The 26,815-nt window shown below is 43.0% G+C and overlaps 1 protein-coding gene across 12 annotated transcripts in view; it reads right to left on the bottom strand.

Moving 5' to 3' along the window:
- Window positions 1–26,815, bottom strand: part of mecom (MDS1 and EVI1 complex locus) — a 125,872-nt gene that overhangs the window by 84,107 nt on the left and 14,950 nt on the right. For all 12 annotated transcript variants that reach the window (XM_085245433.1, XM_085245428.1, XM_085245426.1 and 9 more), the window contains exon 2: window positions 1,122–1,468. In XM_085245433.1, coding sequence (XP_085101559.1) covers window positions 1,122–1,468 — 347 coding nt within the window. The remainder of the gene's footprint in view (window positions 1–1,121; window positions 1,469–26,815) is intronic.

Genomic DNA, 26,815 nt, shown 5'->3' on the forward strand with positions numbered 1-26,815 from the left:
TTGGCTTAAATAAAGACTATTTCATCACTTCAATTTAACGCAAATTTATATTTGCATCCCGCTCTGCAGTTGATAAAGAGGTAGAAGTTGCTTCCTGGAGAAATTCAGCTTAAAAAGAAATAATAAAATAGCTAAGGAGCAGAAATTTATTTTGGTTTTCTCCAAACCAAAAACCACTAAGTTTGAACTGATGGGCTGGATTAATGCTGTATGATGCAAACCAACTGAGGACGAGTCCAAATCCCAAACTATTTATATGAGCTGAATGTTAATATTTTACCAACATGCTCTCAGTCAGCTATAAAGTGCAGCACGGAAACGTTCTCTGTAGTTAGACTCTACAAAGAGGAAAAATGCTGTATTGAATCATCGTTTTCTTTATATACCTTGACTTCTCACTTCAGTGAGCTGCATGGTCGGCTTTTCTTAATGACCCTGGCTCTGCGCTACAAATCCCTGAGTTTCAAAGACTAAATCCTCACGTTCAAATGAGAGAGGATCTATTTTGGGAGTCTGAATGAAGCCAATACTCCCCCGCGCCTCTCCGTCCTGCTCCATAAAACTGAACTAGCCTGACACTGACAGAGACCACATCTAACCTTTGACCTTGTGCCGTGACCCTGCATTCGATTTTTTTGTGTCTCCTGACCAATATGTGATTTGCCAGTGGTCGCACTGGGTCCCTAACCGGGATGAAGAAGGGATTTATGGCTTTTCATTTTAATTGAGTTAAGAGCACGAGCTCAACTCACTTTCTTTCAGTCGCGCTGACCTAACATTACATCATTGGGCAACAAACGGCAGCAACAACTTTGTGGTCACTGTGCTAAATGTGAACATGACGACATGGAAGGAAATAAAAAGTGGACTGATGTGAATGCTACACAGTGTACAGGGGAAGGAAATTCCGTCTCGTCAAAAAGTGTGATACTACTGCTGTAGAAAAAACATAGTGAAATGCAGTTATGTCACATAAATGCACATAAACGCTTCTTGTTTTAATCTGGACACCCTGGTTGCCTAAAGGATCTTTGATGCCACCTATAAACATCTCTCTTCCCAGCTTTATTCCCTGTCACTAGATAACATAATGAAATACAGGAGTTTGTATATGTTCCTACCTCCCAGCCTTGAGTAGGATCTTGGAGACAAGGCCTGTGCTCTCCTTCATATGGTCCAAATCGCTCCCCGACGTTCACCTTCCTGCGGCTCCAGATGCCCAGCCCTCCAGATGGGACGGTTGACTCTCGCAATTCAAAGTCAAAGGGAATGCTCAGATCTTCTTGGGGGAAAAAGATGCTTTGGTGTTGGAATGACAGATGGTCCTGTGGAGAGGACTCATCGTCAGAGAGTGAAGGTGATCCCGGGTCTTCTGGCAGGGCCGAAGAAGGTGTAGGATCCCCATCAGAGCCGCATACGTCGTCTAAGATGTCGGATGGATAAAGAGGTATCTTATCATCTCCGTCACCTGCAAGAGACAAGAAGTCTTGATGTGAGGGTCATGTCCAATGACATAAAGTGGCAACGGGTTATTGTTCCCATCTCTTTAACTTACTTCAGAGATGAAGGACAACATATGAAAACTTGATTAGTTCAAATAAACAGTAGGAGACAGAAGGGCCTTCGGGTCTGGAAACAGCAAATGTATCATGCAAGGGGACCTTCATTCTGTTGCAGTGGAAATTAGTAGTAAAAAACAGGAGATCCTGAAGTGAGCCCACTTCTTGTTTATAATTTGTACTCGCCTGGCACGTTCCTGCCTTAGGAATTAAGCAAGGCAAATGTAATTTTTAAAATAAAACCTATTAGGTCAAAAACAGGTTTTTGGGCCCTACGGCAAAGGGTTGACCCAGCATTGTGCTATTCTGGCTGTTTTATAATTCTTTTTCCTGAACTCTTTCTTCAATGTGCAGTGAAAACAGAGGGAACAGAGAGACACACACTAAGGTTTATTGTGAGTGGAGTGAAACAGGATATTGAAGCACGACCCCTCAACCCACACTGGGCTTCTTTAGAATGGCACACGTGGCTGTTGAGCCTAATAGTGAAATAAAGATTGAATTATTCCCAGTGTTGAAACAATCTGTGATGGTATAAACTTGCAATGCTGTGAAGTCTTTGAAACAGAGGTAGATTGAAAGAAGCACATTAATTTGAAAAACAGTTGCATTTAAAATACAAAGTCACTCACAATCATATCTTTATTCTCTTCCCCCTCCTGCCCCCCCCCCCCCCCTCTTTCTTAAATAGATAACTATCATATCTGATATCATATCTCACAGTACAATAATATTGAATGGGTTGCATTGTTGTATTTTGTCATGTTTCTCAGGTCTTTGTCTGAATTTCTACGAACATTATTGCTAAGGATTGTCTTATTGCATTGGAGTCACACTGGGTTAAATATGTACACTTGGGTTTTAAGGGGTATTTATTATTTTCTTCTTTTTTTTGGGTTGTATGGAAGCCCCAAACGCAATTTCATTGTTCTTGACAATGACAATAAATAAATAAATACTAAAATACTAAATATGTACAGGTAGGACGTTTTAAATGCAACATCATATATGAGATGTCGCCCAGCAAGCAAAGACACAGCAAGGCAGTAATTGAGCCAGCGAACGCAACGGGCTGCTAGCCAGGTGTTGCAGGGTGGGACAGAAAGACACTAAAAGCCGGAAATGATCCACAGGAAACTGCTGTTCTGTGGTGGGCTGTGCCTAACACACACTGACAGGTCACAGGGAGAAGGAGCTCTGCTAATGAGGCTCAACAACCCATCCCTGGGATGAGGAACATTCCTGAAGGGCTTCCTGTGTGACACTGTACCTCAGCGCTGTCAGCCACGGAACCTTTGATCCACCCAGATACACACACGCACTTCTTGTTCACTGGCCTTGAATTAAACATGTGTCTGATTGAATAAATGGGGCATTGTGATTGGCCACAGGCGGTCATGAACTAACCTGAGAAATTAACTTAAGACTTGAACAAAACCAATGCACTTCAATATTTGTATGCTTCCAACTTAGCACTGCTACATTACTCGACACACAAGATAAGCCAAGACCAGCGAGCTACACATTTGTAAATATATGCAGACTCCATTTTTCTCAAGGTCAGAACACAAGTTGTGGTGAAGAGGAATGTAAAACTGTAAAGTACTGCATAAGTAGTACATAAGATGTTTTCCTCTGTCAGTAAGAATCATAATTCCTGTCAAACTGTGTGTTTGCTGTGGCAAAGAAAAAAAAATCTATGCATGAACATAGTTTGCTGAATCAGCTCTCTGTTATATTATTATTTTCTGTGTAATCCAGCATGTGCACCTGTGCGTGCATGTTTTGTCAAGGCGTACTTACAACTAAAGCAGTTCTGATAGTCATTCCCTGCAGCAATACCTGATCACAGTGTCTACACGGTGTACAACTATTGTGTTTGACATACACACTGTGTGGGCCCAGGGAATTTAAAGGAGACGTCTTTCAAAGACTCGACTGGACTGGGCCGGGCATGAAACCCAATGTGGCTCTGGGAGTAAGGGTAATGATTTTCAGCACAGAGACTGTGTAACATGGTTAGAGGCCTGGATGTGAAGTTTGCCACATGGTAGAGGGACAAGAGCTTTTAAAGGTAACTGTATCCCACCATTGCTGTTTCTCCTCTGACATTTTCCCTCTCACGCTGGTCTCCAAGTTTATATTTGATTCAGGCCAGGAATTCCTCTGGTCCACTGGACTCCACAAGAGCATTTCGGCTCATAAACATATATGTTTCTGTAAAGTAAACGATTGCTGAAAACAAATATGCTATGTGCAGAGTTTTGAAAATTGTGGTCTCGTGTGTAGATGACTGATAATTTAGTCTTAGGGCTTTGCTTAGGTGTGTGGACAGCAGTGACACTGCAGTTGGATGATCAGATCAGTGTGTGTGTGTGTGTGCGAGTGCATGCATTTTTAATGCTCTGCCTACATGCAGCAAACGGTCGTGTTTGTTTGTTCAGTAATGGACATTACTTCACCATTGCAAGCTGACGCCCTTCATCAAAGTGGGAGCTCTGAAAGAATTTTGGATTGAGAAGGGGAACTCCATCTCAGAGCATGCTCATGACTTCAACTGCATTAATAACACAGATTGCACATCAAGATAGTACCAGCAAGCACGGGAGGGGGGGGGGAGGGGGGAGGGGGTGCACTCCTGAGAAACTTTGATGTTTATGTATCCAAAAGACAAAAAGCAAAACAGTGAGGGAAACAAAATTATCTCCTCATCAGAATCAGCCATTAGCACAGGAAAGCACATATTGGCTTATTGAATAAACACAGATATGCACACACATACTTATACATCATGTATTCAAATGGTTGAGCTTGATGCCAAATTCATTAATTTTTATTAAGAGGGAAAACATTCGTTCCCGGTCCTGCTATCTGCATGGGTGGAATGATTTTCACCTCTGCCACAATGTGTTGGGCGAACTCATACATCACATGATTACCCCAAGCAGCGAGCACGGCCGCCATCATCAGGGAGTGAATTAAAGATGATAGAAAGAGCTATTAATCACTGTGACAAAGCCCCTAATGGAGGTGTGACCCAGCCAGTGCTGACGGGACGCCAAGAGGACGCACCCACGGGACAAATGGATACATATGTTTACAGAGAGAATAACCTACCTGTGGACATACTCGACCCCTCCTCTCTGAGTGGTTTTTTTTTTTTTTTTGGTTCTTTGATCCGCTGTCTTTCCTGCTGTTGTGTGTCTTTTTTTCCAGTTCTATTCTTTGTCTGTATTTTATTTAATTATTTGGCTGCGTCTTGTTGTTAGCAGGTGAGGAAGAGCTGGAGAAGTCAAAAATATTAAGACTTAAAAAAATATATATAATCTGTCAGCTAAAGCATGAGTTTTATTATTTGTAGACAGTGGGTGAAGTTAGGAAAAGAGTTTTTCCACTGTATGTCTGTTCATAGTATACAATGAGATGAAAACATCATTCATCTACTGAGCCTGAGGACAATTCAGAGTACAAATCATTTACCAGAGAAAGAGCTCGAAGACTTGATTGATGGGGGTCTTAGATCATGAAATATGGAAATTAACTTCTCACCTAATGTGGAGCGGCCCTCGTGCTTATCTGTAGACATCATTTTTCTCATGTGATAACAGACAGCCAGGCATGAGGCGATGTATGGGGTCTTACCCTTGTACTACAGGTCAAACATTATCACATATGATCTCCTCCATTTGTCATCATCCACATTTAAAAACTGCACACTTCATCACATCCCTGCTTTCGCTTTATATCCAAGCACCACGGAAATCAGTTTGCTCTGCTGTTCCAAGAACTTAGAAAGAATATCTGTGCAGTAAAAATGAGCACTGAAAACACAAATACTCAAAATATGTGGCAGCGACTGAAGGGCCATAGCATGATTGCTGTTGTTTCTGCTTTTGTCCTGAAAAACAAGATACCCCAAGAGACTGTGACTGAATTCAAAACACATAAAAATAATTATCTTTCATTTGGTTAATTTTAACGCTCTCACAGCTACTGCCAATCAGAAAATGATTGCTGTAGATTTGCTAAGTACTGTTAATTACAGTGCATCACTGTGCGGCTATATTCCCTCAGCAGGGTGCATAGGAGAGCGTTTGGAGCCCCATGGCCTCGGGAGAGGCAATAAGCTTCCTAATTAACTCTGTCTTTGTGCTTAATGGAGGCCTTAACACCGCTTTTAGGGAGTCTTTTGGTCCGTGGGTCCATTGGGGTGACTGTGGAACTGACTGATACGAAGCACAAACATTCAAATCTGTAGGTAGCTCGACAACAACAGTTTTAGGCAATTGTCCACAGTTTATCTGTCAACATTTGGTTCTCAGACCACCAAGAATTTCCACATTTAAAACAAGATATGGTTTGTTAGACAGAATGTGGTAAAAATCTAAACAAATCATATAAAAATATGTGAATGTAAAATTTTGTTCTAATGGCTTTATGTGTTTGTATTTCTCTTATGCTTTTCATGCTTACTCCCAGAGAGACCAGAAAATACATCAAAGATGGTTTTGTGTAAGTAATGCTCTGTTACTGTATGTTTAAATAAATACCATTTATATAGCTGCCTTCACTCCATATTATTACAAATTGGTATTTGTATTATGCAAAATGTTTAAGCTGGCACACACGCACACACACACACACACACATGCACACATACACACATAAACACACACTAACGGGAACAGAGCTCTTAACACAGTGTTAATTAATGAGAGCATTGTCCATGTTTTTTCCCCCTTGTCGTAGTCAATGACTCCTCATTCCAAATGGAAAACACTCCATTAAGGGCTGTGGGCGAAGTTACCAATTAACACCGTGGAACAAACTGAAACTTTGAGCTGGTCCCCTGTGCGCGCGCACACATATACACATACACACACACACAGACACCTAATTAATTAGCATTAGTTGTGATTAATAATGAGCGTCCTTTAATGGTAAATCTGCAGCTCCGATGGCAGGCTGACACAACAAAGGAGTCTGTGTACGCGCCAGGATTTAGCTGCTCGGGGATTTTAACATGTTTCTCACAGGCTTGACAAATGGCCTATTAATTATCTAATGTTGTCTGACAACAACCGCTTGATAAAGATGTATGTTTAGACAGGGAGAGGAGGGGAAGAAACAGCAGAGGGAAAGAGAGAAGCCTGTGCGAGGAATCGAGAGAGGGGGAGAAAATGTGTGTTTGCATAAAAGAAAAAAAAATGTTGAGATTGAGGGGAGGCTTGTGTCGTTTCATGCAGTTGTGAGCTACTGACTGACACGCATGCATATACAAAGTCCTTTTCTTTATGAATTTGCTGTAAAAAAAATTCACTCTGCTTGGAACATCAACGTGGATGATTAACAAATCACATTTATTATTAATGAAACGCTAATGAATGAAATCTTGATGAACACAGAGATGGATGTGCTGCACACACACACCCCTACACACACACACACACACACACACACACACACACACACACACGCACACACACACACACACACACACACACACACACACACACACACACACTTTACATCCTAAAACCACAATCAATATCATCAACAAGGAAGTCTCTGCATCAGCCCAGCCACTTCATACCATTAAGTCGCTAACAACATGGAGCATATGGGCATCTCTCCTGCTCACTCCTCCCTCCATCTCTATCCCGCATCCCGATTCAATCCGGGCCCTGACTCCAATTTCACAAGTTTATCTTCCGCCTGTATGTTGACAGGTGTTCCTAAGTGGGATGCCAGTTGCCAAATGATTTTTATGATTGTTTTAGCCTAGCATTTGGCCTAATGAGATAGGATCCCAGTCGGACGCTAACTCAAGCCTGTCAAATGTAAAGCAAACAGAATAACAGCCCAGTACTCACATTGTTTCCACAAGCCATACATCAGCTGGTGCACAGAGAGAGGGCCCTCTGCATTATACAATGACCCTGGGATAGAGGAGATGAGAAGAACGAGCAGGAGTAAATGTAAAGAGAAGGGGAAAGCTATAAGGTGAAAAGGGATTATGGTGGGGAATAGTGGATAGCATACTTCACGCTAAGACTGTGGCCATACAAAGTTTATGGAATCTGCCTGATCCATCGTAAAGCCACAGACAGAAGTAAAGAAGTAATCAACAACAACTCATGAGCATGCCTGTGTTGAGACGCGGATCTTAATTTCCTAATGAGTGCCTGCTGATTGCTTGCTTGAGTTAGAAGTAGAAGTGCAAATAAACAAGATTTTAAAAAGTGCCTGCCTCTGAAGTGACATGTGTAAAGAACATGTTGACAAAGGTCATTAATCCCCTAAACTCCTACGTGTTTTCCTCTGAAATTACCCCCAGCTCAGCGCCCTGCAGCATGTCACACACCCTAAGCTTTTGATTTGTTTGCTCTGGTCACCTGCGCCATTCCTTTCATCTATCTTCCTGCTTCTGTGTCCTCATCCTTCTGTCTTCCTTTTAGACAGCAGCATCAGCAATCTTCCACTAAGCTATAGAAAAATGAAAGCAAACGTATAAAATCTAGAAAAAAAAAATGTGTGGAAGAGTTACGTTCACCAAAGCTAAAAAAATATGTTTGACCTAAAAAATTGCCCATTTTTAACAATAACAACGATTCCAGTTCAAACCTGCATAGATGAGCATTCTCTTTCTACCTCCTCTCTCTCTCTCTCTCTCTTTCTTTCTCTTTCATGTCATGGCTAACTGCCATTGGGCCCTAATATAATTATGGCTCACAGTTGTGCACATTTGAGAAATTGATTCCTTTGATGAAATGTGAGTGAGGCCAGTCTGCGAGAGATGTATATCCAGAGTGGTTGCTGCCAGCCACCCCAGCCTTGCGGAAGGCCCCCTGGGTACAAAACCGCCAGCTCAACCAGGCCCAGCCTGGCCCGGTCTGGCCTGGTCGTTAAAAGAAATGATAGCATATGTGCTTTGTTTGAGTTTGATGTCTTCGTAATGCATTACACAATTAGATTGATTTGACAATTTCCATTATACTTGATAAAATATTTATGTAGGCCTGAGGATGGTAGTTCTTATCAAAGGGGGCTGATCTGCAGTCCAGATGGGAGCCCTGGTCTGCAGTAAGAAGGCCATTAGTCAGTTAAAGCTGGGCACATTTGTGGGCAAATACAGCCTGTACCTACTCAAAATCTGCAATGTTAAAGAAGGTAGTTTGTAACTCATGAAGATACGTAAAATATCTAAGTGTCAGATATCAATAATTAGATGCAAATAAATGAGGTCAGTGAGTATCAGTTAATCAGTAATGTTGTCCTCGAATTTCTGCCTTCCGTACAAACACTGATTGCTTTAGAAAAGAGAAGCTCAGCGGTGAAAAAAACAAACAAAAAAATCCAACAAAGACATTTTTGGTTACTCGCATTTCCGGCACATTAGCTTCAGATTTGCTTCAGCTGAAACCTGCAAAGAAAGTGCCAAAACATACTGTGTGCGGGCATCAAGCATAAAGACATACCGATGTTTGCTGTTAGCCTCATAGCTTAATTTGTCAGGTCAAGGGTCTGGATCGAGTACCCCATTATATCACCTCCATAACTCCACTGTGTGTGTGTGTGTGTGTGTGTGTGTGTGTGTGTGTGTGTGTGTGTGTGTGTCCTGTGCACTCAGAAGAATTCTAAACTTTATGAACAATTTTGACCCCATGTCTCCAAACTTTCTATGTCTGCGCCGTACATCAAAGAGTAAAATAAAAATCCAATAAATACACCAATTTAAGCAATAAATTCAAACCACTCATGCTCAGAGGTGAGTCTCCTTCACCCTTCTTTCCTTCCCTGTTCTCACATTCTGTGTCACACTGAATGTCCCCCTCTTTCTCACTTTCCTTACCTGTCTCCCCTCTCTCTCGCCCATTCCCTTCGCAAACCTCTCAGCGTGCACAGCCACCCCACATCCATCACAGCCCAGAAATTTAAGGACCCAAATTGGCCTCATCTGTCTCAATGTTGGATGCAGATGGAGTTTCTTCTGCGGAGGGAGGTGCGGTTAGTCACCCCTGCTGCCCCCACCCCTTCAATGTACTGACTTAAAGCCAAACCAGTCTGCACCAGTCTCAACACTAGAGCCGCATTACGAGGCCGGCTGCTGGGTATAAAGAGGGCACAGCGGCGAAGTGACCACCGCACTGACCACACGTGTTTTCTGTTTCATTCAGTTTTCTCTCAGTGACATTTTTTATTGTGTTTTTCCATCTAGCCTTCATTCTGGTTTACTCTCCTTCCTTCCCCCCGTTTCCCTACTCCTCCTTACTCATACCACCAGCACGCAAACACCTACACAAACACAAGCCATTGGTGGCCATCGCACAGTCTGCAGTACAGTCTCAAGCAGCCTGGTCAGGCCTGGCTCATTAATAAAGGCCCTAAATGAGGCGACATGCATAAAACATGAAGCGCTGCGTGCTGCTGTAATGAACTGCTGCTCCATAATTGCATCTCAGAGCCGTAAAATGAAGACAAAATATTTGAAGAGGGATTCTGTCACCTCTCTGCAGATGCAACACTAATCACAGGCGTTCTGCGGGGCCCTGGGGTCCCTCCCACCCGACATTGGCAATACCCTCCAACTGTTGGGACATAATTGAATAATTGCTGATTAGAAAATAGGGGGAGAGGTAATAGTGTAGTGTCCAGTGTGTTATCTATAATAATCCCACTGGGAAGGACAAAATGTATATCTATAGTGCCCACTAGGAAATTATTTTATTAATTGACGGTTCAGTTGTCTAGTTGTCAGTTGTCTAATAGATGATAGAAAGATGTTGTTTGTAGCTGTTTAGGGAACCAGTAACTAATATTACTGTTAGTTACAGGGCTGATTTGTCAAAGTTTAATACAATATAATGATTAAAAAAGGCAGATGGAGTAAGGTGTAAACACACAGGCAACAGAGACATCCAGACTCAGTGTGCGCACAGAGTGACAAGCTCGGAGACAGGCAGGCCTCCGGATGAGAGATTGGAGTCTCACCCAGGGGTGTCACACAGACAGTTAAAGAGTTGCTGTAGTGACAGGGTGGCCGTGGTGACATAATGAAGGTGCTGTGGTTGTCACAGGGGGTCAGTGGTGATCACCATGCCCATCTGGGAGGGGGACAGGAACATGTATAATGATTCCACCATTGACAAATGGCCTTCAACACAGGGCTGAGACATGTGACAAACTCAAAGTCATCACTTGGAGAAACGCACACACACACACACACACACACACACACACACACACACACACACACACACACACACACACACACACACACACACACACACAAAAGTAACAAACCGAAAAAAGTGAGAAACAAAAAGAGACATGTACACCCTGTGTTCTCTATGGATGTGGCGATTTTAATACCACTGTGTAATCCTGGTGCTACTGAACCTGTACTGCTCATCGACCCCTTTCAAAGAGTTTGTTTTTCTGGTCACAGCTCCCATTTCTCATTTCTCTCACATAAAGCAGCCTCTTGAAACTGTTATGCCACTGCAGTTGAGGGTCAGAGGTTATCAGTGTGAGCATTGTTCAAACATGCACAATGGACCACATGAATTACTGATCCTCCCCCTTCTGGAAGGATTCGGAAGCATGAGAACATACAAACTCAGATTATTCAAAAAAATGTCGGATACAGGTTCAAAACACCAGGCCCGATACCCACTTAAAGAGCTGAATTCATTCAGAGTGAGGTCTCTGTTTGGTAAGGAAAGAAAACTGAGAGTGTTTTTAATGTGACAAGGTGACCACCTACTACCCACCTGACATCCTCTATTTAATATTTCTGGATATGAATAGACTTTGTCTGAGGGCTGCTTTTCTACTCTCAGACTTTGCTTGCCTTGACCACTAACGCAGCAGCAGGCCAATTCTACCTTAACTTTGTTACAGAACTTGTTACATACAATAATGTCTGCGCATGCGGAGGCTTTCCAAACCACAGTGTGACATGTGGAATAGACCCAGGCATGGAGAGGTCCTGGAGAGGATGTTTGTTTAATGATTGCTGGAAGGCTAACATTCAGCCCTGTGCTCCGAGCAACAAAATCCCCCTCGGAGCACTGAAGCTGTTATGTTATTTGTTATGGATGTCAATTTCCCTCTATTTAGGAGGTGATTTAACTGGACGATACAGTAGGACTTTGGTCTTGTATGGGGATTGTTGTCTTCCTGTGTAATACACTACACAGCACTGCATGGGAGTCCAGGCATAAACATTATCGGGCCCTGTGAGGACTGAGGGAGGCTCATATTTACCTCTTGAATATGAAACTCTTTTTTTTATTGTATTTTTTATTGTATTTTTAAAAAAGTGTCATAAATTATTATCATAAGAAACAATTTATTAAAAATTTCTAAAGTGTAGCTAGAATTTGGTGTAAATTAAATTGTTTAGATGACACATCTGATGATACATCAAAAAGCTTCTTTTTTTCTTTATTCAAATTCACTTGAAAGGTGTTTCATGCAGGTGAGGGAATCGGAGTGTTCGTGTGTGTGTGTGTGTGTGTGTGTGTGTGTGTGTGTGTGTGTGTGTGTGTGTGTGTGTGTGTGTGGAGTAGGAGGTGGGCATAAATGCAGAGTGACAGCTGCCAAATGACAGTGAGATTAAGGTGGGAATGCAGAGGGACAATGAGGGAAGGAGAGGGACATGACAGTAACAGCAGCTCAGATTAGACTGAGAACACACATGCACACAGCAACACATACACACAATCAAAAACACATCACTGACAATCCATCTCCTCGTTCAGGGGGAATAGACGGGAAATGCCAACTTGTAACAAGTGTTCAGCGTTCCATGCAGACGGGATACAAGAAATCCCCCCCATTTCTTTTTTTGCTAAATTAAATTGAACAGGAAATCTAAGCAGAGCCACATGGCATTGCTTAATGACTGACATTTTGTTTAAGAACCATTCATAATGACCTGGTTTAAATTTAAATACTTGGTGTTTATTTCACACTGAACTGCCAATATTCACCAATGCAAAATTCCAAAGTGCTTGAGTGACTTGGGACTGTTGATTTCATGCTTCCCCCCTCCCCTCCTCTATGGTTACATACATATTTGGAGTGACATGACTGTATAATTAATGACAGATTGCCTGAACGCAGCCGCAAGTATAAAGTAAAGCAGAAATCTGTTACACGAATGAATTCAATATAATAGTATCATATAAGTCACTTTAAATCCTTGAAACATTTTAGTTCAACTTCATCAAAAGACAGTTGTCATACTCAGCTGAACTTCCTCGTATTTTACCAGTTTAATATGGAGATCTTATTATCTCTAACATCTGATTATATTTATGTAAAGAAATGTGAGCTTGATTTCAGAGTCAGCATGCAAATGAAGACAATATAACAGGGGTGTTTGTGCTTCTATAGTGAAAAAGGGGCATTGATTTAAGAACTTTATTGACTTGGGAAATAAAGCAATTACAAATCACAACAGCCAAAACGGTAATTTACTTTTGAAATACTTGATACTTTCACTTCTGGTAAAAAAAAAAAAAGGAAAAAAAAAAAGGTCCGGCATTGGAAAGCGTCCCCCAAAGACATTAAAGTGTTTCCATCAATTAATAATCACCTCATTTTACCCCGCTGCACGCACCCATGAAGTCGGAAATCAATCAGGGTCTACTTTTTTCATATTGATGGACTGAGTGAAAGAAGGCTAACTCTCAACTAACAATACCGCAACCGTGTACATAGATGGAAATCAATTGTAATTAAAACTGTACAAGTGTTCTGCTTTATACACTCAAAGACTGCGTCGGTCATTAAAAAACATTTTCATCAGTTATCAGTTAAACGTTTAAAATTAAGTCCATGGCTTCTGCCTCCTTTGGGATAGCACTCTCACACAACAAATTTACCCGTGCTTGCTTTGCAATCAAAAGCCGGCTGAATTAAGTATCAAACCATTTAATGTTACGTGTCACCCTCCAAAACGATCTATATTAGAAGCACTTAATTAAACTTTCAAATTCAAATGTACTAATCAGTTTGCGGCAGAGTGGGCACTTGCTTTTCCCACATGAAACGCCACGGCTGGCCAGCCTGGTCCGCTGCCTGCTCATTAACATGAAGGTGCGATTTGCATTTCCTGATGGACTGTTTAGTTTTTAATATCCCTTTTTCTGCTCTTGCATCAATCACGGAAGAGGCAGGCCACCATAGGCCACTATTAACCCCCCAAATCTGCCACAAAACAAATATTACAAGAGTTCACTAATTTGGAGATCAAAAAGCCACTTGTCCATTATATAATTGAAAATGAAGGTGGAGTGTTGCACTTCTGAAGAGCTCTATAATTACCAGCTGTTAATTGCACACTTGTGGTGTCTCACTTTTAATTAAAAAGAGCGGCTCGTTGCTGTATGATAAGCAACGGTGGAGAGGCGGCAGTTTAATCAACAAAGCGAAAGGAATTTGTTTCTGCTGTGGCCAGCAGCGGGCTGAAGAAATCTTCAAATAACCCAGGGAGATTAAAATATGTCCATTAGGACCAGTCAGGTTTTATTTGGGGTGGCAGGAGCGAGGTGCATTTGAAGTCGTCCCGCTGCAGAGTCCTCAGAGAAGCGCGGCTGGGGGTGTGGGTCTAATCAGTCCGCTGCTGGCCCTGAGCGTTCAAGTGGAGGAATTGGACCCCGCTGGTGGTGAGGAAAGGAGGAGAGGAAAGGCGGGAGCGAAGGATGGATAGAGGGAGGGTGCGAAGGAAACATAGCAAGGGAAGGAAAAGGAGCCCATTCACTCTCGCTTTGCACTTTCTCCTTTCCTGCCTCAGGCTGTTGCGTGACTTTGTTTCGCACCGAGAGACAATGAGCCACAAACGTCTTTAAACTACATATCTTGCACTTCAAGTTGGCTGTTTGCTTCACACATTAGTCAAGAAAGACAGCCTGCTAATCTTTACAAGCAGCGCTATCTCCCTGCAGGATGTGTCAGTGCCCTTAGACAATACACAAGCAACCTCAGGTCCTTTGGACACCCTTTCCAACTATTCTGTGAACTCCAGCGGCACGCTGAGAACCAAGAAACAAGAAGACAACAAAAGAAACAACTTCTGCACTTGATGGACCCAGCATTCGGTTATAACTCACACAGTGTTTATATGAAAGAGACAGTTACCTTGGTCAGCAGCTCTCGGCTTCTGCCAGGCACTTGGAGGACCATTCGCATATAGGACATGATTACATGAGTGTGATAACCTCGTTCAGCCGTTCTCTGACCCCTTTGCTCCCTCACTGATAAAACTGTCTGCCAGGAAGTGTCCTTCGCTACACTTCCTCCTTCTCATGCTCAATCAACACCTGTCACCACGGTGATCGGTGGTTCGATACGAAAGTATTACCAAAAGATGCTACTTCACATTTCCGTAAGGTATAAAAATACCTAGATGAAAGCTGAGACGTGTTGTACATTAAATCTGTTTTGGATTAAGTGTGTAAAATGTAGATCTGAGAACTAATAACAGAATCACTAGGGGCTTCCCAGGCCCCCTGAGTGTCGCAACTCTCTTAGATAAAGGCCTCTGGGTTTATCTAAGGAAACAGTCGCTTGGGCGAGGATGGTCTGGCCTCACTGACAGATTAGTCCAGCCCAGGCCCACTTCCTGCCCGCTGAGGACACTAATTAGAAGGAAGGACTGACACCACAATAAGAGCTGACAGTTGAGTGCACTTAGCACAGCTTCACACAATCTGCTGCTGTATTAGTACAGCAGCCACGCCGAGCCATAAATTTCATCACATTAGCTGGTGCTTATCTGATGTGACAAAGTCAACCTGGATGTTATTTGGACAGAAAAGTACAAGGGCATTTGTGGGGTGTTGATTTATCAGTGGAAGTATGCGAAGCGTTTCATTGGAAATTGTATCAACCGTACACTCTCTCTCTGCCTCCCAGCCTTACACGCCTCTGTCTCACACATGCACACAACAGAAGGAGACAAAAGTCATTGTGAGGCTGGCCAGTTCCCAGTGTTAATGACATCCTGTTTACAAACACATTGAGCAGCATCGTGGGGGCCAGGGTCACTCGTTCCCTCTCGCTCCTTCTGTCTGAGTCTTATATCTGACCCCATCTATTCAAATGACCTTTGAACTAATAAGGCGATGCAAGTAGCTACTTCTTCAAAAACTCTGAACACTTCAAAAAAGAAAAAACAAGAACAAAGAGTAGCTCAACTTCCACCGCGCCGCTGCAAAAAACTGGAACGAAAAGCATGTACTGGCATAAAACACAATGTAAGAATAGATTTGAAAAACACCGCTACATGTGCATGAACCCAACCGCACACACACACACACACCACTATTATTATAATCCCCGAATCACCAAATGAAGGAAAAATGTGCTATTACCCAAAGGGCGAATTTACAATACAGTTACACATACGTGCGTGTAATCGGCTGAGCTGTTTTACAACACCAGCGTGAGCTGAGCTATTGTTTTATTTTGAGAGGTGCTGGCTGTTATTGGATTGTTTTACACTAGCTGGGAGAATTTTATTCCAGAGGCGCTCTGTGTGGTGTGGAGTGCGTTCGAATGAGTCAGATACAGAGAGAAAGAGTGGATGCAGAGAGAGACGTGTGTATGCACATGTGTGGCACTCTTGAACCTATCGACATTAGCCGAGTTTGTGTTGTGGGCGCTGAGCTTCTGTTGGTATTTATTCATCAGGAAGCTAATGTCTCCCCTGCTGAGGTCCTGCAGGGGTCCTTGGATTCAGGTGGTTGTTCAGCACGCTAGCGCAAAGATAAACTAATGAAACATACTACCCTTAAAACATTGTCAAGAGAAAATTTGGCCTCTTTTATTTCCTCACTACGGGTTTATCATCTTGGGTCAAACTTAGACTGCCTTGACATCTGCTTATATTTATACTTTCATGTTCCTCTGCATGCATTGCTAAGGTGAACACGCAGAATATGGAAGTAGGAAAGCAGGTATTATCTGGTGTTCTCTGTGGCTGTGCCAGCGGGTGGTGCAGTACGTCAGCAGGACTCGAGCACCACAATGTGCCTGTCAATCTGTGGGACATCCCAAAGGAGAAGGGCAAAAGGCAGCCCCCGCCAACCTTGCCCATCCATCATCATGACACTATAAGCTGCAGTCATGGGAAACCCACTACTGGCCAGTCGCTTTGGACCAGAGTTAGTAGGGGATGGGGAGACGAGACTCGCCATCCATTAAAAACACATTGTTTTGTTTATTATAACTAGTTAATGAGGTTGAAGTGAAGCCTCGCTTTGTTTTTCAAACACTTCCAGAGGGGATTTGGAGGCAGGAGGCCCTATTGCTGGGTTCATAAGAGCCTGGGTGTTTTATAATGGATGGTCTATAGATTTTATGAGAACGGAGTTGGCCATGTTCAGAGCGAGATCCTTGGTTCTTGTAAAATGAGTCTTTTTCAGGGCTTTTCTCCATATGCTGAGCTCAGAATGAAACTTTCTTTTCAGCTTGCCTTCACTCCTTCCTTAACTCGAAAGAGCTCTGCTCCATTTTCGCTTATCGTTCTGTGCAAGTATCCAAGTGCACTCTTGTTTTGGACAGTTAAGCCAAAAATCAACAACAGGCATAACTCCCTAACAACAGTGGCCAGCAACCGCAAATCAAAAATCTATATTTTAAAGGAAATATTGCATATTATGTTAACAGGAGATAATACTTCTGGTCCAGGAAAGATTCATTTTTACAAGATTAGAAAAATAAACACGAACAGAAATGAAGGGAGGAATAAAAAGTAGAGTAGCCTAGGTTAGCAGCACGAGCATCAGAGGCACGCCTGTCTCCCTGTCTTATTGACACAGGGAGACAGCCCACTCCCTGTCCGGCCACAGCAGGGACCCAAGCTGCCTGCCGACACGTCTACTTTAATTGTTAGTATTAAATCACTTGCACTTCAGCTCAAGATGCTATCTGTCAGCCGTTAAGATCTTTTTACAGTAGCAAGTGTGCACTGCTTAAATGAGAAACACCCTAGAGTACACACATATTCCCTGCAAGTCTCACCCACAGACAGTGTGACACGTGAGCACGTGTACAGACATCTAGTTAGGGAAACACTCGTACACGCACATGCACAAACACTTTCGTTGGACTGATTGCCGGTGGAGTGGTCAGAGAGGCAGTGGGACTCTACCCCACCCTTACAGCCAGCCACCCGTCAGTCACCAAGCACACCACACCACCAGCTACACCACCAGCTGTTTGCTTTAGGAAGGCGGCTCAAAGCCAATTAAAATACACTTAGAGTCGTGTCCGACTTGTGTTTGGAAAGATAATATGTGTCCAGGAGTCCAGTCAACACAGCGTAAGCAAGCAGGCAGGAGGGGAGCACTCTGCATCATTGTTTCAAAATGCACTGTGCCATTTTTGCACGGACAAGATACTTATCTTTGACTCGAGTCAAAGCAGAAAAACAGGCGTGCACTTGATGCCAGCTTTTTTATCCCCTCCAGAAAGAATAATATTTTCTTTGATTTCATGGTTCAGCAGATGTTTATGTTACTCTAAAAATATCTGCTTGTGCATTAGGTCATATGTAGATATCCCCTTTACTGTCAGATCATTGGCACACTTTGGACTTTATTTCTTGCACATTCCACAAAAAAAGAGAGACTAAAGGTGTGACTGAAAACATTAATCAAAAAATTAGCAGCCTAATAAATAAATGTGAAACATATGGGCTTATTAAATGTCACACTGAGGCGGGCAATATTAAGGTAGTGAGAGAGTAACACACACACGCACACACACTCACAGACGCAGAAAGAACAGGGTGCTGATATGAGTGGTGGTGAGTGGCGAGCAGAGACGGGAGCTCCATGTCTGTTCAGTGTGTTTTAAGAGTGTTTAAATGAGTGAAAAGTCAGTTATGGCTTCCAGATGGGGGCTGGTTTGATCCGGATCATTCTGACAGGCCTGGACTTTGATGTGCTGCTGCCTATTACTGACATTACAGGAAGACAGGCATATTTCTCCCTAATCACTTCCAACTCCTCCACCAGTTCCTCGTATTGCCTGCACCAGCGAGCCACACTGGAACGACAGTGGGAGTCTGTGTGCATGAGCGTGGGTAGAAGTATGCGATCACTGTGTGTCGACAGAGAGTGCCTTTGCTGTTCGCATAAGCTGAGCCACGTCTAAATGCATGAATAAGAGAAAAGATGTACACCTGCCTGATTTTAAATAGGTGGTGAAGTTAGCGTTGTTGGGTGTACACTCCCATTCATAAGCGAGTTTTGCAGCATGTCAGCATTAATGCTCAGGTTGTATATCAACCTGATTTTGAATGTCCTCCTGACATTATAGACCTCCACTTACAACTAAAGAGCAAGGGAGAAGCCCAGGGAGCACAGTATAATGGCTTCATTTATGTTGGGGGGGGGGGGGGAATTCCCTTGGAAACATCCATCTTGTCAGGCAGGTTAAATATAGTCCAGACAGACAGACAGACAGAAGGGAATAATTCCTCAACTTCCCTCTCCACCCACACCAGTAAGCCCACTGGAAGTCATTTCTCAGTGACCACAGAAGAGGAGGACCAAAGGGGAAAAGGAGCGCCACTCTGCTTCTCACTAATCACTCTCTGACCCCAAGACCACCCCTCTACTACCCCTGGCAAGTCTCTTCTTTTCCTCTTCCTCCTCCTCCTCCTCCTCATCTTCTAGTTTTTTGGTGGGCTGTGGAGAGGGATGAAGAGCGGAGAAGTGAATCAGCCCGAAGTTCCCCTCTTTATCTCCCAAAGGCAAGGGAATGCCAAGGGGCCGGCACTTTGGAATCCACTGTTTTGTCTGTTTCTTGGGGAGAGGTGGGCTGAGTCCACTTGGAGAAGCACAGCAAATCTGGAGGGCCCTTAAGCAGACAATGGCGCAGGCCTCAGACAATGCGAGTCCTTGATGAGGGATCTGTGGAGAGGTGCAGGTGTCTGAGGTGAAGAGCAGTCTCTCAGGCTTGACCCACTTATCTTACTTATCTCCAGCAGCTCAGCTCTTCTCTTCTCTTCTCTTCTCTTCATCACATTTCTCCAAACAACACATCCAGATTCTTAAAATGTAAGTCTAAAATGGCTATTTTGCTGTACTTAGATTTGCGATATACCTATCCAGAGATCTGGCTGCAGCTACGCTTACTCATTTCAGGGAGGGAGACAGGAAAGGGCCTCTGACCCCAGGGCTTCACTCTATGTCCTTGGTAATTGCACCCCACCATACTTTGTGCCGGAAAAAGCACACATCTAAATAAACCCTGTCAAACCATGCTGTCCATCTGCAGGCAGATAAGATGAAGAAAATAAGGCATGTTCCATAAACACAAACATTGGGGATCACAAATCAGCGGTGACAGTCGCCACAACTATAAATTAGCCTCAGAGGCCATTTTTAGCATTTAAGTTGGACAGCGAGGACAGTGAAAGAAGAGAACAACCTACTCCTTAAAATCTCATCACTGCTGTCGCTGTGGGTTCAGCACCATGAAACAACACTGGGATAGTATCTGCATGAGCTACAGAGGCAAGAGGAGCAGCAGAGATGCAAAGAAAGAACTGCTCAAGGCCCCCTAGTGGAAATGATTCTACTATTTTTTCTTTCTTTTTTCCTTTTTTCTTTTTTCTTTTTGCAAATATTAATTTCAGACATGATTCTGTTCCCAGAGTTGTATGTGAAAGTCTCTTGTTTGTCCTATGTCATAATGTGGAGTAATTGGCAGAAATGCACAGTTTGCATAGTGCCTGTACAGCCAACAAAAAATAAAAATAAATTATATATATATATATATATATATATATATATATATATATATATATATATATATATATATATATATATATATATATAAAATAAGGGACATATATGACTGTATTTTGTAGTTTTTGTAGTTCCCACCCCTAAATTATACTTTAAATGTTCTGGCAGATTGTGGAATATATTATGCAGAATAACAAATGAATTTCTCAGACATTCATTTCCCAATGTTTTGCCTTAATATTACATGGGTAAGAGCCTCTGGGAAGACATTACCTTTGTGCAGGAGCTCTCGCAACATGAAATGACAAATCGACAACGGCATCGCAGCAGCCTCTCAAGAGCGTGCGTGTATTACACTGCTCTAACTCTCCAGGTTGGAACATGCCGTGTCTGAAATTTCACACCCAGATTTATCTCATTTTCTCAACTTATTTTCATATCTATTTTCTTTTCTTTCTAGATTGGGAAGTAAATAAAGCCACGGGGCCCCGTGCATAGTAAAATCAGCTGGAATTGCTGCATTAAAAATGCAGGCGAGGTGCAGCCTGAGCCATCCTCCTGGATTTGGGCAAATTCAGCTGATGCAAAACAAGGAATTAATTTGAGGGGAGCGGCTTGCGTGCTGAGCTTGGCGCTCTGACAAAGATGAATGGCATCATTCCAAGCGAATGGTAATTTTACTTTTTGTGACAGTGCTTTAGAGCAAAAGCGACTCTGAACGCACAAAGCATTTGCAATCCCATTGAGGGCCCTTGGTACCTGCCTATCAGACACTGCACATTGTTTACCAATCATCTGATATTGATTGGTTTCAGACTAAAGTTTGAAGATGAATTGGAGTGGGAGAAGGTTAAGTCCTAACCTTGAAAGATTTAGTGTCTATTCAGCCCGCGTGTAGGACTCTCCTCAGCTCACTCGGAGAATAGAGAACTTTTAAATTCAATAGGGGGTGGGAGACACAAAACGTGTCACATTCACCAAGTGAATCCACTGGAAGAAACGCAGAAGAACACCCAAAAAGCATAATCTTTCTCCCCAGTTGATAGAAATGGTAATTGCATGTGTGGGATAATACTTTGAAGCCAAGGCCTCGGTCGGACAGACCGCCTATTTAGGTTAAAAAAGGGGCAACAAAACAGCTCCTTCTTAACGCTTTTGTTCACTTCTCCACTCTTTTAAATGTTTACTGAAAAAGAACCTTCAAATCCACTCTCCATCTCCTTCACAATGTGGCACCTATCACTCTTGGGTGCATGGGCACATTGTACTATGTGAATCATTGATATGTAGCGATCATTCCCATGAATCATTTTCTATTTAACATTCAGATTCTCAGGAATCCGATTTTCATCCTCTTGACGTGGACAAAAACATTTTGTGACATAAAGGACACCATTTTAATACTGTTACTTTGTTCCAAAACGGACTGCATGGAATTGCTTAGAAATATCACCAGGACAGTGAACACCATAGGTGAGATGAAACCACTCTTTAAATCTAAACCCTCAGTTGATCTGCGTCTACTTTAGTTGGTACTCTGAAGCTCTCGGAGACGCACACAAATGATAGAGCACCACAGGACATAAGAAGCGTCCAATTTAACATGCTGCACAACTTATGTTCCGACAATTTTACTTTCGTATTTTCACATTTTTGATAGAGCCACAAGTACACTGGTACAAGAAGTCCACTCAGGTTGTTGGGATGTACTATCTCCCAGCTTGAGGTTGGTGCTCTAAATGGACCACTGGGCTACTCATCACAGCTGGGCCACGCCACTTAGCTTCCTCCTCCTCTCCCCCTCCAGCCGACAGCTCCTCTGGTCTACTCTGAGACCCTCTAACCCACTCGACTTCCCGTCACAGCACAGAAAAGGCGCAGGCAGCACTAACCCCACAAGATTCCCAGGTCAGAGGTTGCGTTTAGAGAGTGTACGCATGCCTTGTGGAGTGATGTGGAGAATGGAGAGCAAACACCATTCCTGGGCCCATAAAGCGAATTGTTCTGTTATGCATTAAACATCCCTCTTGCAGCAATGAAGTAGCAGTGCTAAAGAAAGAGCTAGTCCATCTCAAACGATGTCTAAAAAGTAGGAATAGTTGGTAAAAAAAAAAATCATAATCAATAATCAAATTCAATGGCAATGTCAGTTTTCAAAACATGTTAGTCAAACATACCTCTGTGTACTGCATATGTTAGAACCTTGCAGGTTTTTTTAAGTTACAGGGCCTGTGTTAAATAAAGCCCAACTGCTGACAGGAAATAGTCAAAGTTTATGGGCTGGAGAAGGCAGCTTAGGATGCAGGTGTGTCCGTCATGACACAGACACTGATGAGCAGAGCAACAGAAGGCAGACAGAAAAGGACAGCAGGGCTAAGGGTCTGATGGCTACTGTAAATCATGCTGAAACAAGTATTTAGACCCACTGGGGGAAACCCACGTGTGCCCTGCTACAATAGTAGCAGAGATCATGACTGATGCTCTTTAACTCAACAAGTGGGAGACCCAAAGCCAAGTTTAATGCCAGATTAAGCAGAATCAGCTAAAGAAAACCTCATATATAATTAAAAAATATAATTAAAAAAAGGCTATAGCCTCCTAAGTCTGTATTTCCCTTTTCTCTCCTATCACATTAGTGTTGAACTCGTAATTAAAGCTAATTAATTATGCTTGGCCCCATTTTGGGAGTCAACTTTAAACAATAGTGTCCACTTATTAGATATCGATAAAACGATCCTCAAATATCCAATGTGGTGCTCAGGTAACACAAGCAGTAAAACCCACAGTTTTATACATTTAAGTGTTACTGACAAAGAAACTCAAAGGTTATTCCAAGCTAGTAATGGTGTAAGCACACATGCACAAACACACAAATGCACACACACATGCACACCCTGAGGCCTCGGGGCTTAGCTAACCCTAGCAGCCTGGCCGTCAGCCCTCATCCCTGAATACGAGCAGCACTTAAACTTTCCCCTTTTCAAACAGCAGAGCACAAAGAGAGGACCACATCAGTAGCCTGCTGATCATCCCCACAGACGGCTGAGCGCGGACAACAGGCAGGTCCCTGGGCACGTCCCCACATAATGTCCTCATGTCCCCCCGTCCCACTTGCAGTGGTTAAAGCCTGTAGCCCGTGTATATGCCGTTCTCTCTCATGTGAGACTAGATAAATGACAATTCTTTCGAACAGGGCAGTTAGAAGAAGTGGGGGGCTTTAGGGTGATGGTCGGGGGGGGGGGGGGGGGGGGGCTTGCTGCAGCTGCCCCACTGGCCATGTCCACCCCTTGAATCCCCAAACCACCCACCACCACCCCCTCAGCAGCAGGTTTCTCCCTACAGAGTAAGAAAAAAAACCACGCTTCATTACGTCCTCTCTCCCCAGAGCAGCTAGGGGCCTTTCAGTGCAGATAAGCCTCTTAGACATGAAGTAGTGCTCAGAGCAGCATTTGAGTGACAGCAGGAAGGTTTAGCCATTCAGTGGACAATGCTCACATTCTCTGGCTTTAATCTAGGAGGCGGACAATGATCTGTTTTTTAAGGCCTCATCTCCTCTGCTTTTCCCACAGCAGTAGGTGACTGGCACAAGGAAGAGAAAAAGAGACAGAGCGGGCTGAGGGCCGGCTGGGAGAGCACGCTGCTATCTCTCAAGGCCTCATGTTTCCTTGATAGCCCAGACTGAGGTGAGACAAGAGGTATTGGTGGTGGTGGTGTTGGGCGTGTAAAGTTGATGGAAGGCAAAGTACATCAATCACACACACACACACACACGCGCGCGGGCGTACGCACGCACACACGCACTCATGGGCCCAAACAATCACTCTGTGATGGTTGAGTGCGTCTGTGTGACAGACAGGCAGGTGAGAGGCCTGCTGGTGACGTGGCTTAGCGCAGAGCTTTGTCATTCTTATCTGCTCTGACCACTGACATCCATCCCTCCTCAGTTATTGTGCGCGCCTCTATGATGTATTTATACAAACGCTAATGCACAGGCAACTGAGGGAAAAGAAGTTTGGCAGTGTGAAAAGATATCCAAACAAAATCATTTGTTTTGGTTTAATGATACAATGTAACCCCGCGACCCCGTGGCCCCTAATGTGCTTTGATGACATCATGGATTATATAATCTACGCCAACCCTTTATGAAAGTGAGAGCTAATTCTGCTTGCCAATGAAAAGTGCTTTTTTTTTTCTTTTTAAATCTCAGAATATATCAACAATATTTCAACAATCTATACAGTATTCATTTGGTGCTAATTTGGATCAGCTCTGCTGTTGACTGAACCTAATCTCAGATATAACAACCACAAAAGACTCCTCTTTTGCTGTCACTATCTAGTATTGGACCTTTTTTTAAGTACTAAAGGTCAAGTAAATAACGTAGTACTGCTGTTGTGAAATCTAACTCACTCTACATTTGCTATATATATTTAAACCAATTTCAATTTCAAGTGAATTCAGAGATACAACATGAGATGCTATTAGCAAATCACATATTTATCCAGTCATGTATACCATTTATAAGTAAGGCTTTTGCAAACATATATGCGTTGCAATGAAATTAAGTACATCTGAAGAACAAGTAAGAAACAGTCCAGAGTCAAAGTGAAGAAATAATACACACGGGAGCTTGGTGGAATCACCTCACACTCCAAACTGCTATACAAGGAGTATAAACATCCACACCTCATCTACAATAAACAGACACTGCCTAGAGTGAGAAAGCCATCCAAGTAGACATTTCCGTGTCCGTGTGTGTGTGTGAGAGAGTTTGTATCTCCTTATGGAGAACAAGGTTTTATAAAACCTCTTCAGTATCAGTCACTGGGCTACATATTACTGGATTCTTCCTACAGTGTAGCGTTGTATCTAAACATGGCAGCACTCATAACTGTGAGAAAAAATAAACAAGACTTTGTAAAAAAGATGTATGGACTTAAACTTTACATATTTACTAGGTTACTACTGAATACGTGCAGTCTAATAATATTTCTGAAAATGTTTCCTCAGCAAATTCAGATTCAACAACAGCTTGAAAAATTCAGAGCCGGATGAGGTAATATTGTAACCATCCAGAAAGGTGTAAGATGTTGTTTGTTGAACATCAAAGTGAGATTTTGTATACTTCCTGTCACTCTGAATGAGCACATGCATTTCTGTTCGACAATTAAATCTTACCAGGAGAGGAAAATAAATAAATAAGTAGTAGCTTATGGATTCAACATCCACACATGTTTCAAATTGCACAATAACATTTAAGGGTGGTGTTTCAGGGCACTGGGTTAAGGATCTCATACTCTCAGATTCAGGTCAGACCATATGTAAATTTGAAATATGGCTGTCCTCTAATCAGCAGTAAGCGAGCATGGGTGTGCATGCAGGTTTTTCACAACCACTAGACAAAAATCCCCATCAGCCACTCAGCATGTCCACAGCACCTCATCCCCTACTTTCCTCTCTTCTCTTACAACTTTACTCCCATTAATCTCACACACCTCATCACAGTCCAAGCACCTCAACCCCCCAAAAAATCTCATATCCTCCACACACCTTTACCTCCTTTCTGGGCTCAGCCACAGCTCTGAAATCCCTCAACTAATAAGTCCCTTGCATGCTCTGTACGACTGGACTTAACAGTGGCAACAGCCACTGCACCACATATGGTAACATTATTTATGACCACAGTTCCAATTGTTTGTGTGTATGCATGCGTGTTTCTTCACATGAATGTTATTTTTCAATATAAATTGCCCTGAGATACCTGATCTGTGGCTGTGCATCCTAATGGCTAATGTGAATTGATCTGATGGGGAGCGGCAGAAAAAACACGTGTTACAGGACACGCATGCAAGAAACATCCAAGAAATTCCAGATCAATCCAGAGACCTGAAATGAGAAGGTCTTATTCCAGAAATGTGTGGTTTAAAAAAAGGAACTGTGAAAGAGGGAAAAAAATGCTTTCAAGTAGATGATAGACGAATCAGAAGACAGACAGAAACAGATTGGCCAATTAAACAAACATACAGAGACAGATCATTACATTACACGGACAGACTGGCATGGCAGGGACTGAGACAATGGGCCCCTTCAGCATACTACTGAGTGTTTATGCCCCCCGTCAGTCTGCATCACCAGTGTCCCCCTGACTGCTTGCAGCTGACACATGCAGACACACACACACGTGCACAGGCACACACACATCTCTGACCTCCCAGGCTGAACTCGAGCGTGCACACATCCACACTCGCGCTTTGCTTTCTGTCACACGTCAACGTATCATGTCCCATGTAGGCTCAGAGCCCCACGTCAGAGTCTCTGCATGTGAGTGTGTTTGAAAGAGAGAAAGACAGAGGGTGTGCGTCCACATGTGTGTGTGTGAGTAAATGAGGATGAATGAATGAATGGGCTTCTGTTGGACTGCTCCTAATGACTTTATTTTGAGATGTTGTGTTTCATGTCAGGAAACACCAGTCATGTATGCTG

This window comes from Mchenga conophoros, linkage group LG14, assembly GCF_057382185.1.
Source record: "Mchenga conophoros isolate Kocher_MC1m ecotype Shallow Benthic linkage group LG14, M_conophoros_male_GT1.1, whole genome shotgun sequence".
Lineage (NCBI taxonomy): Eukaryota > Metazoa > Chordata > Actinopteri > Cichliformes > Cichlidae > Mchenga > Mchenga conophoros.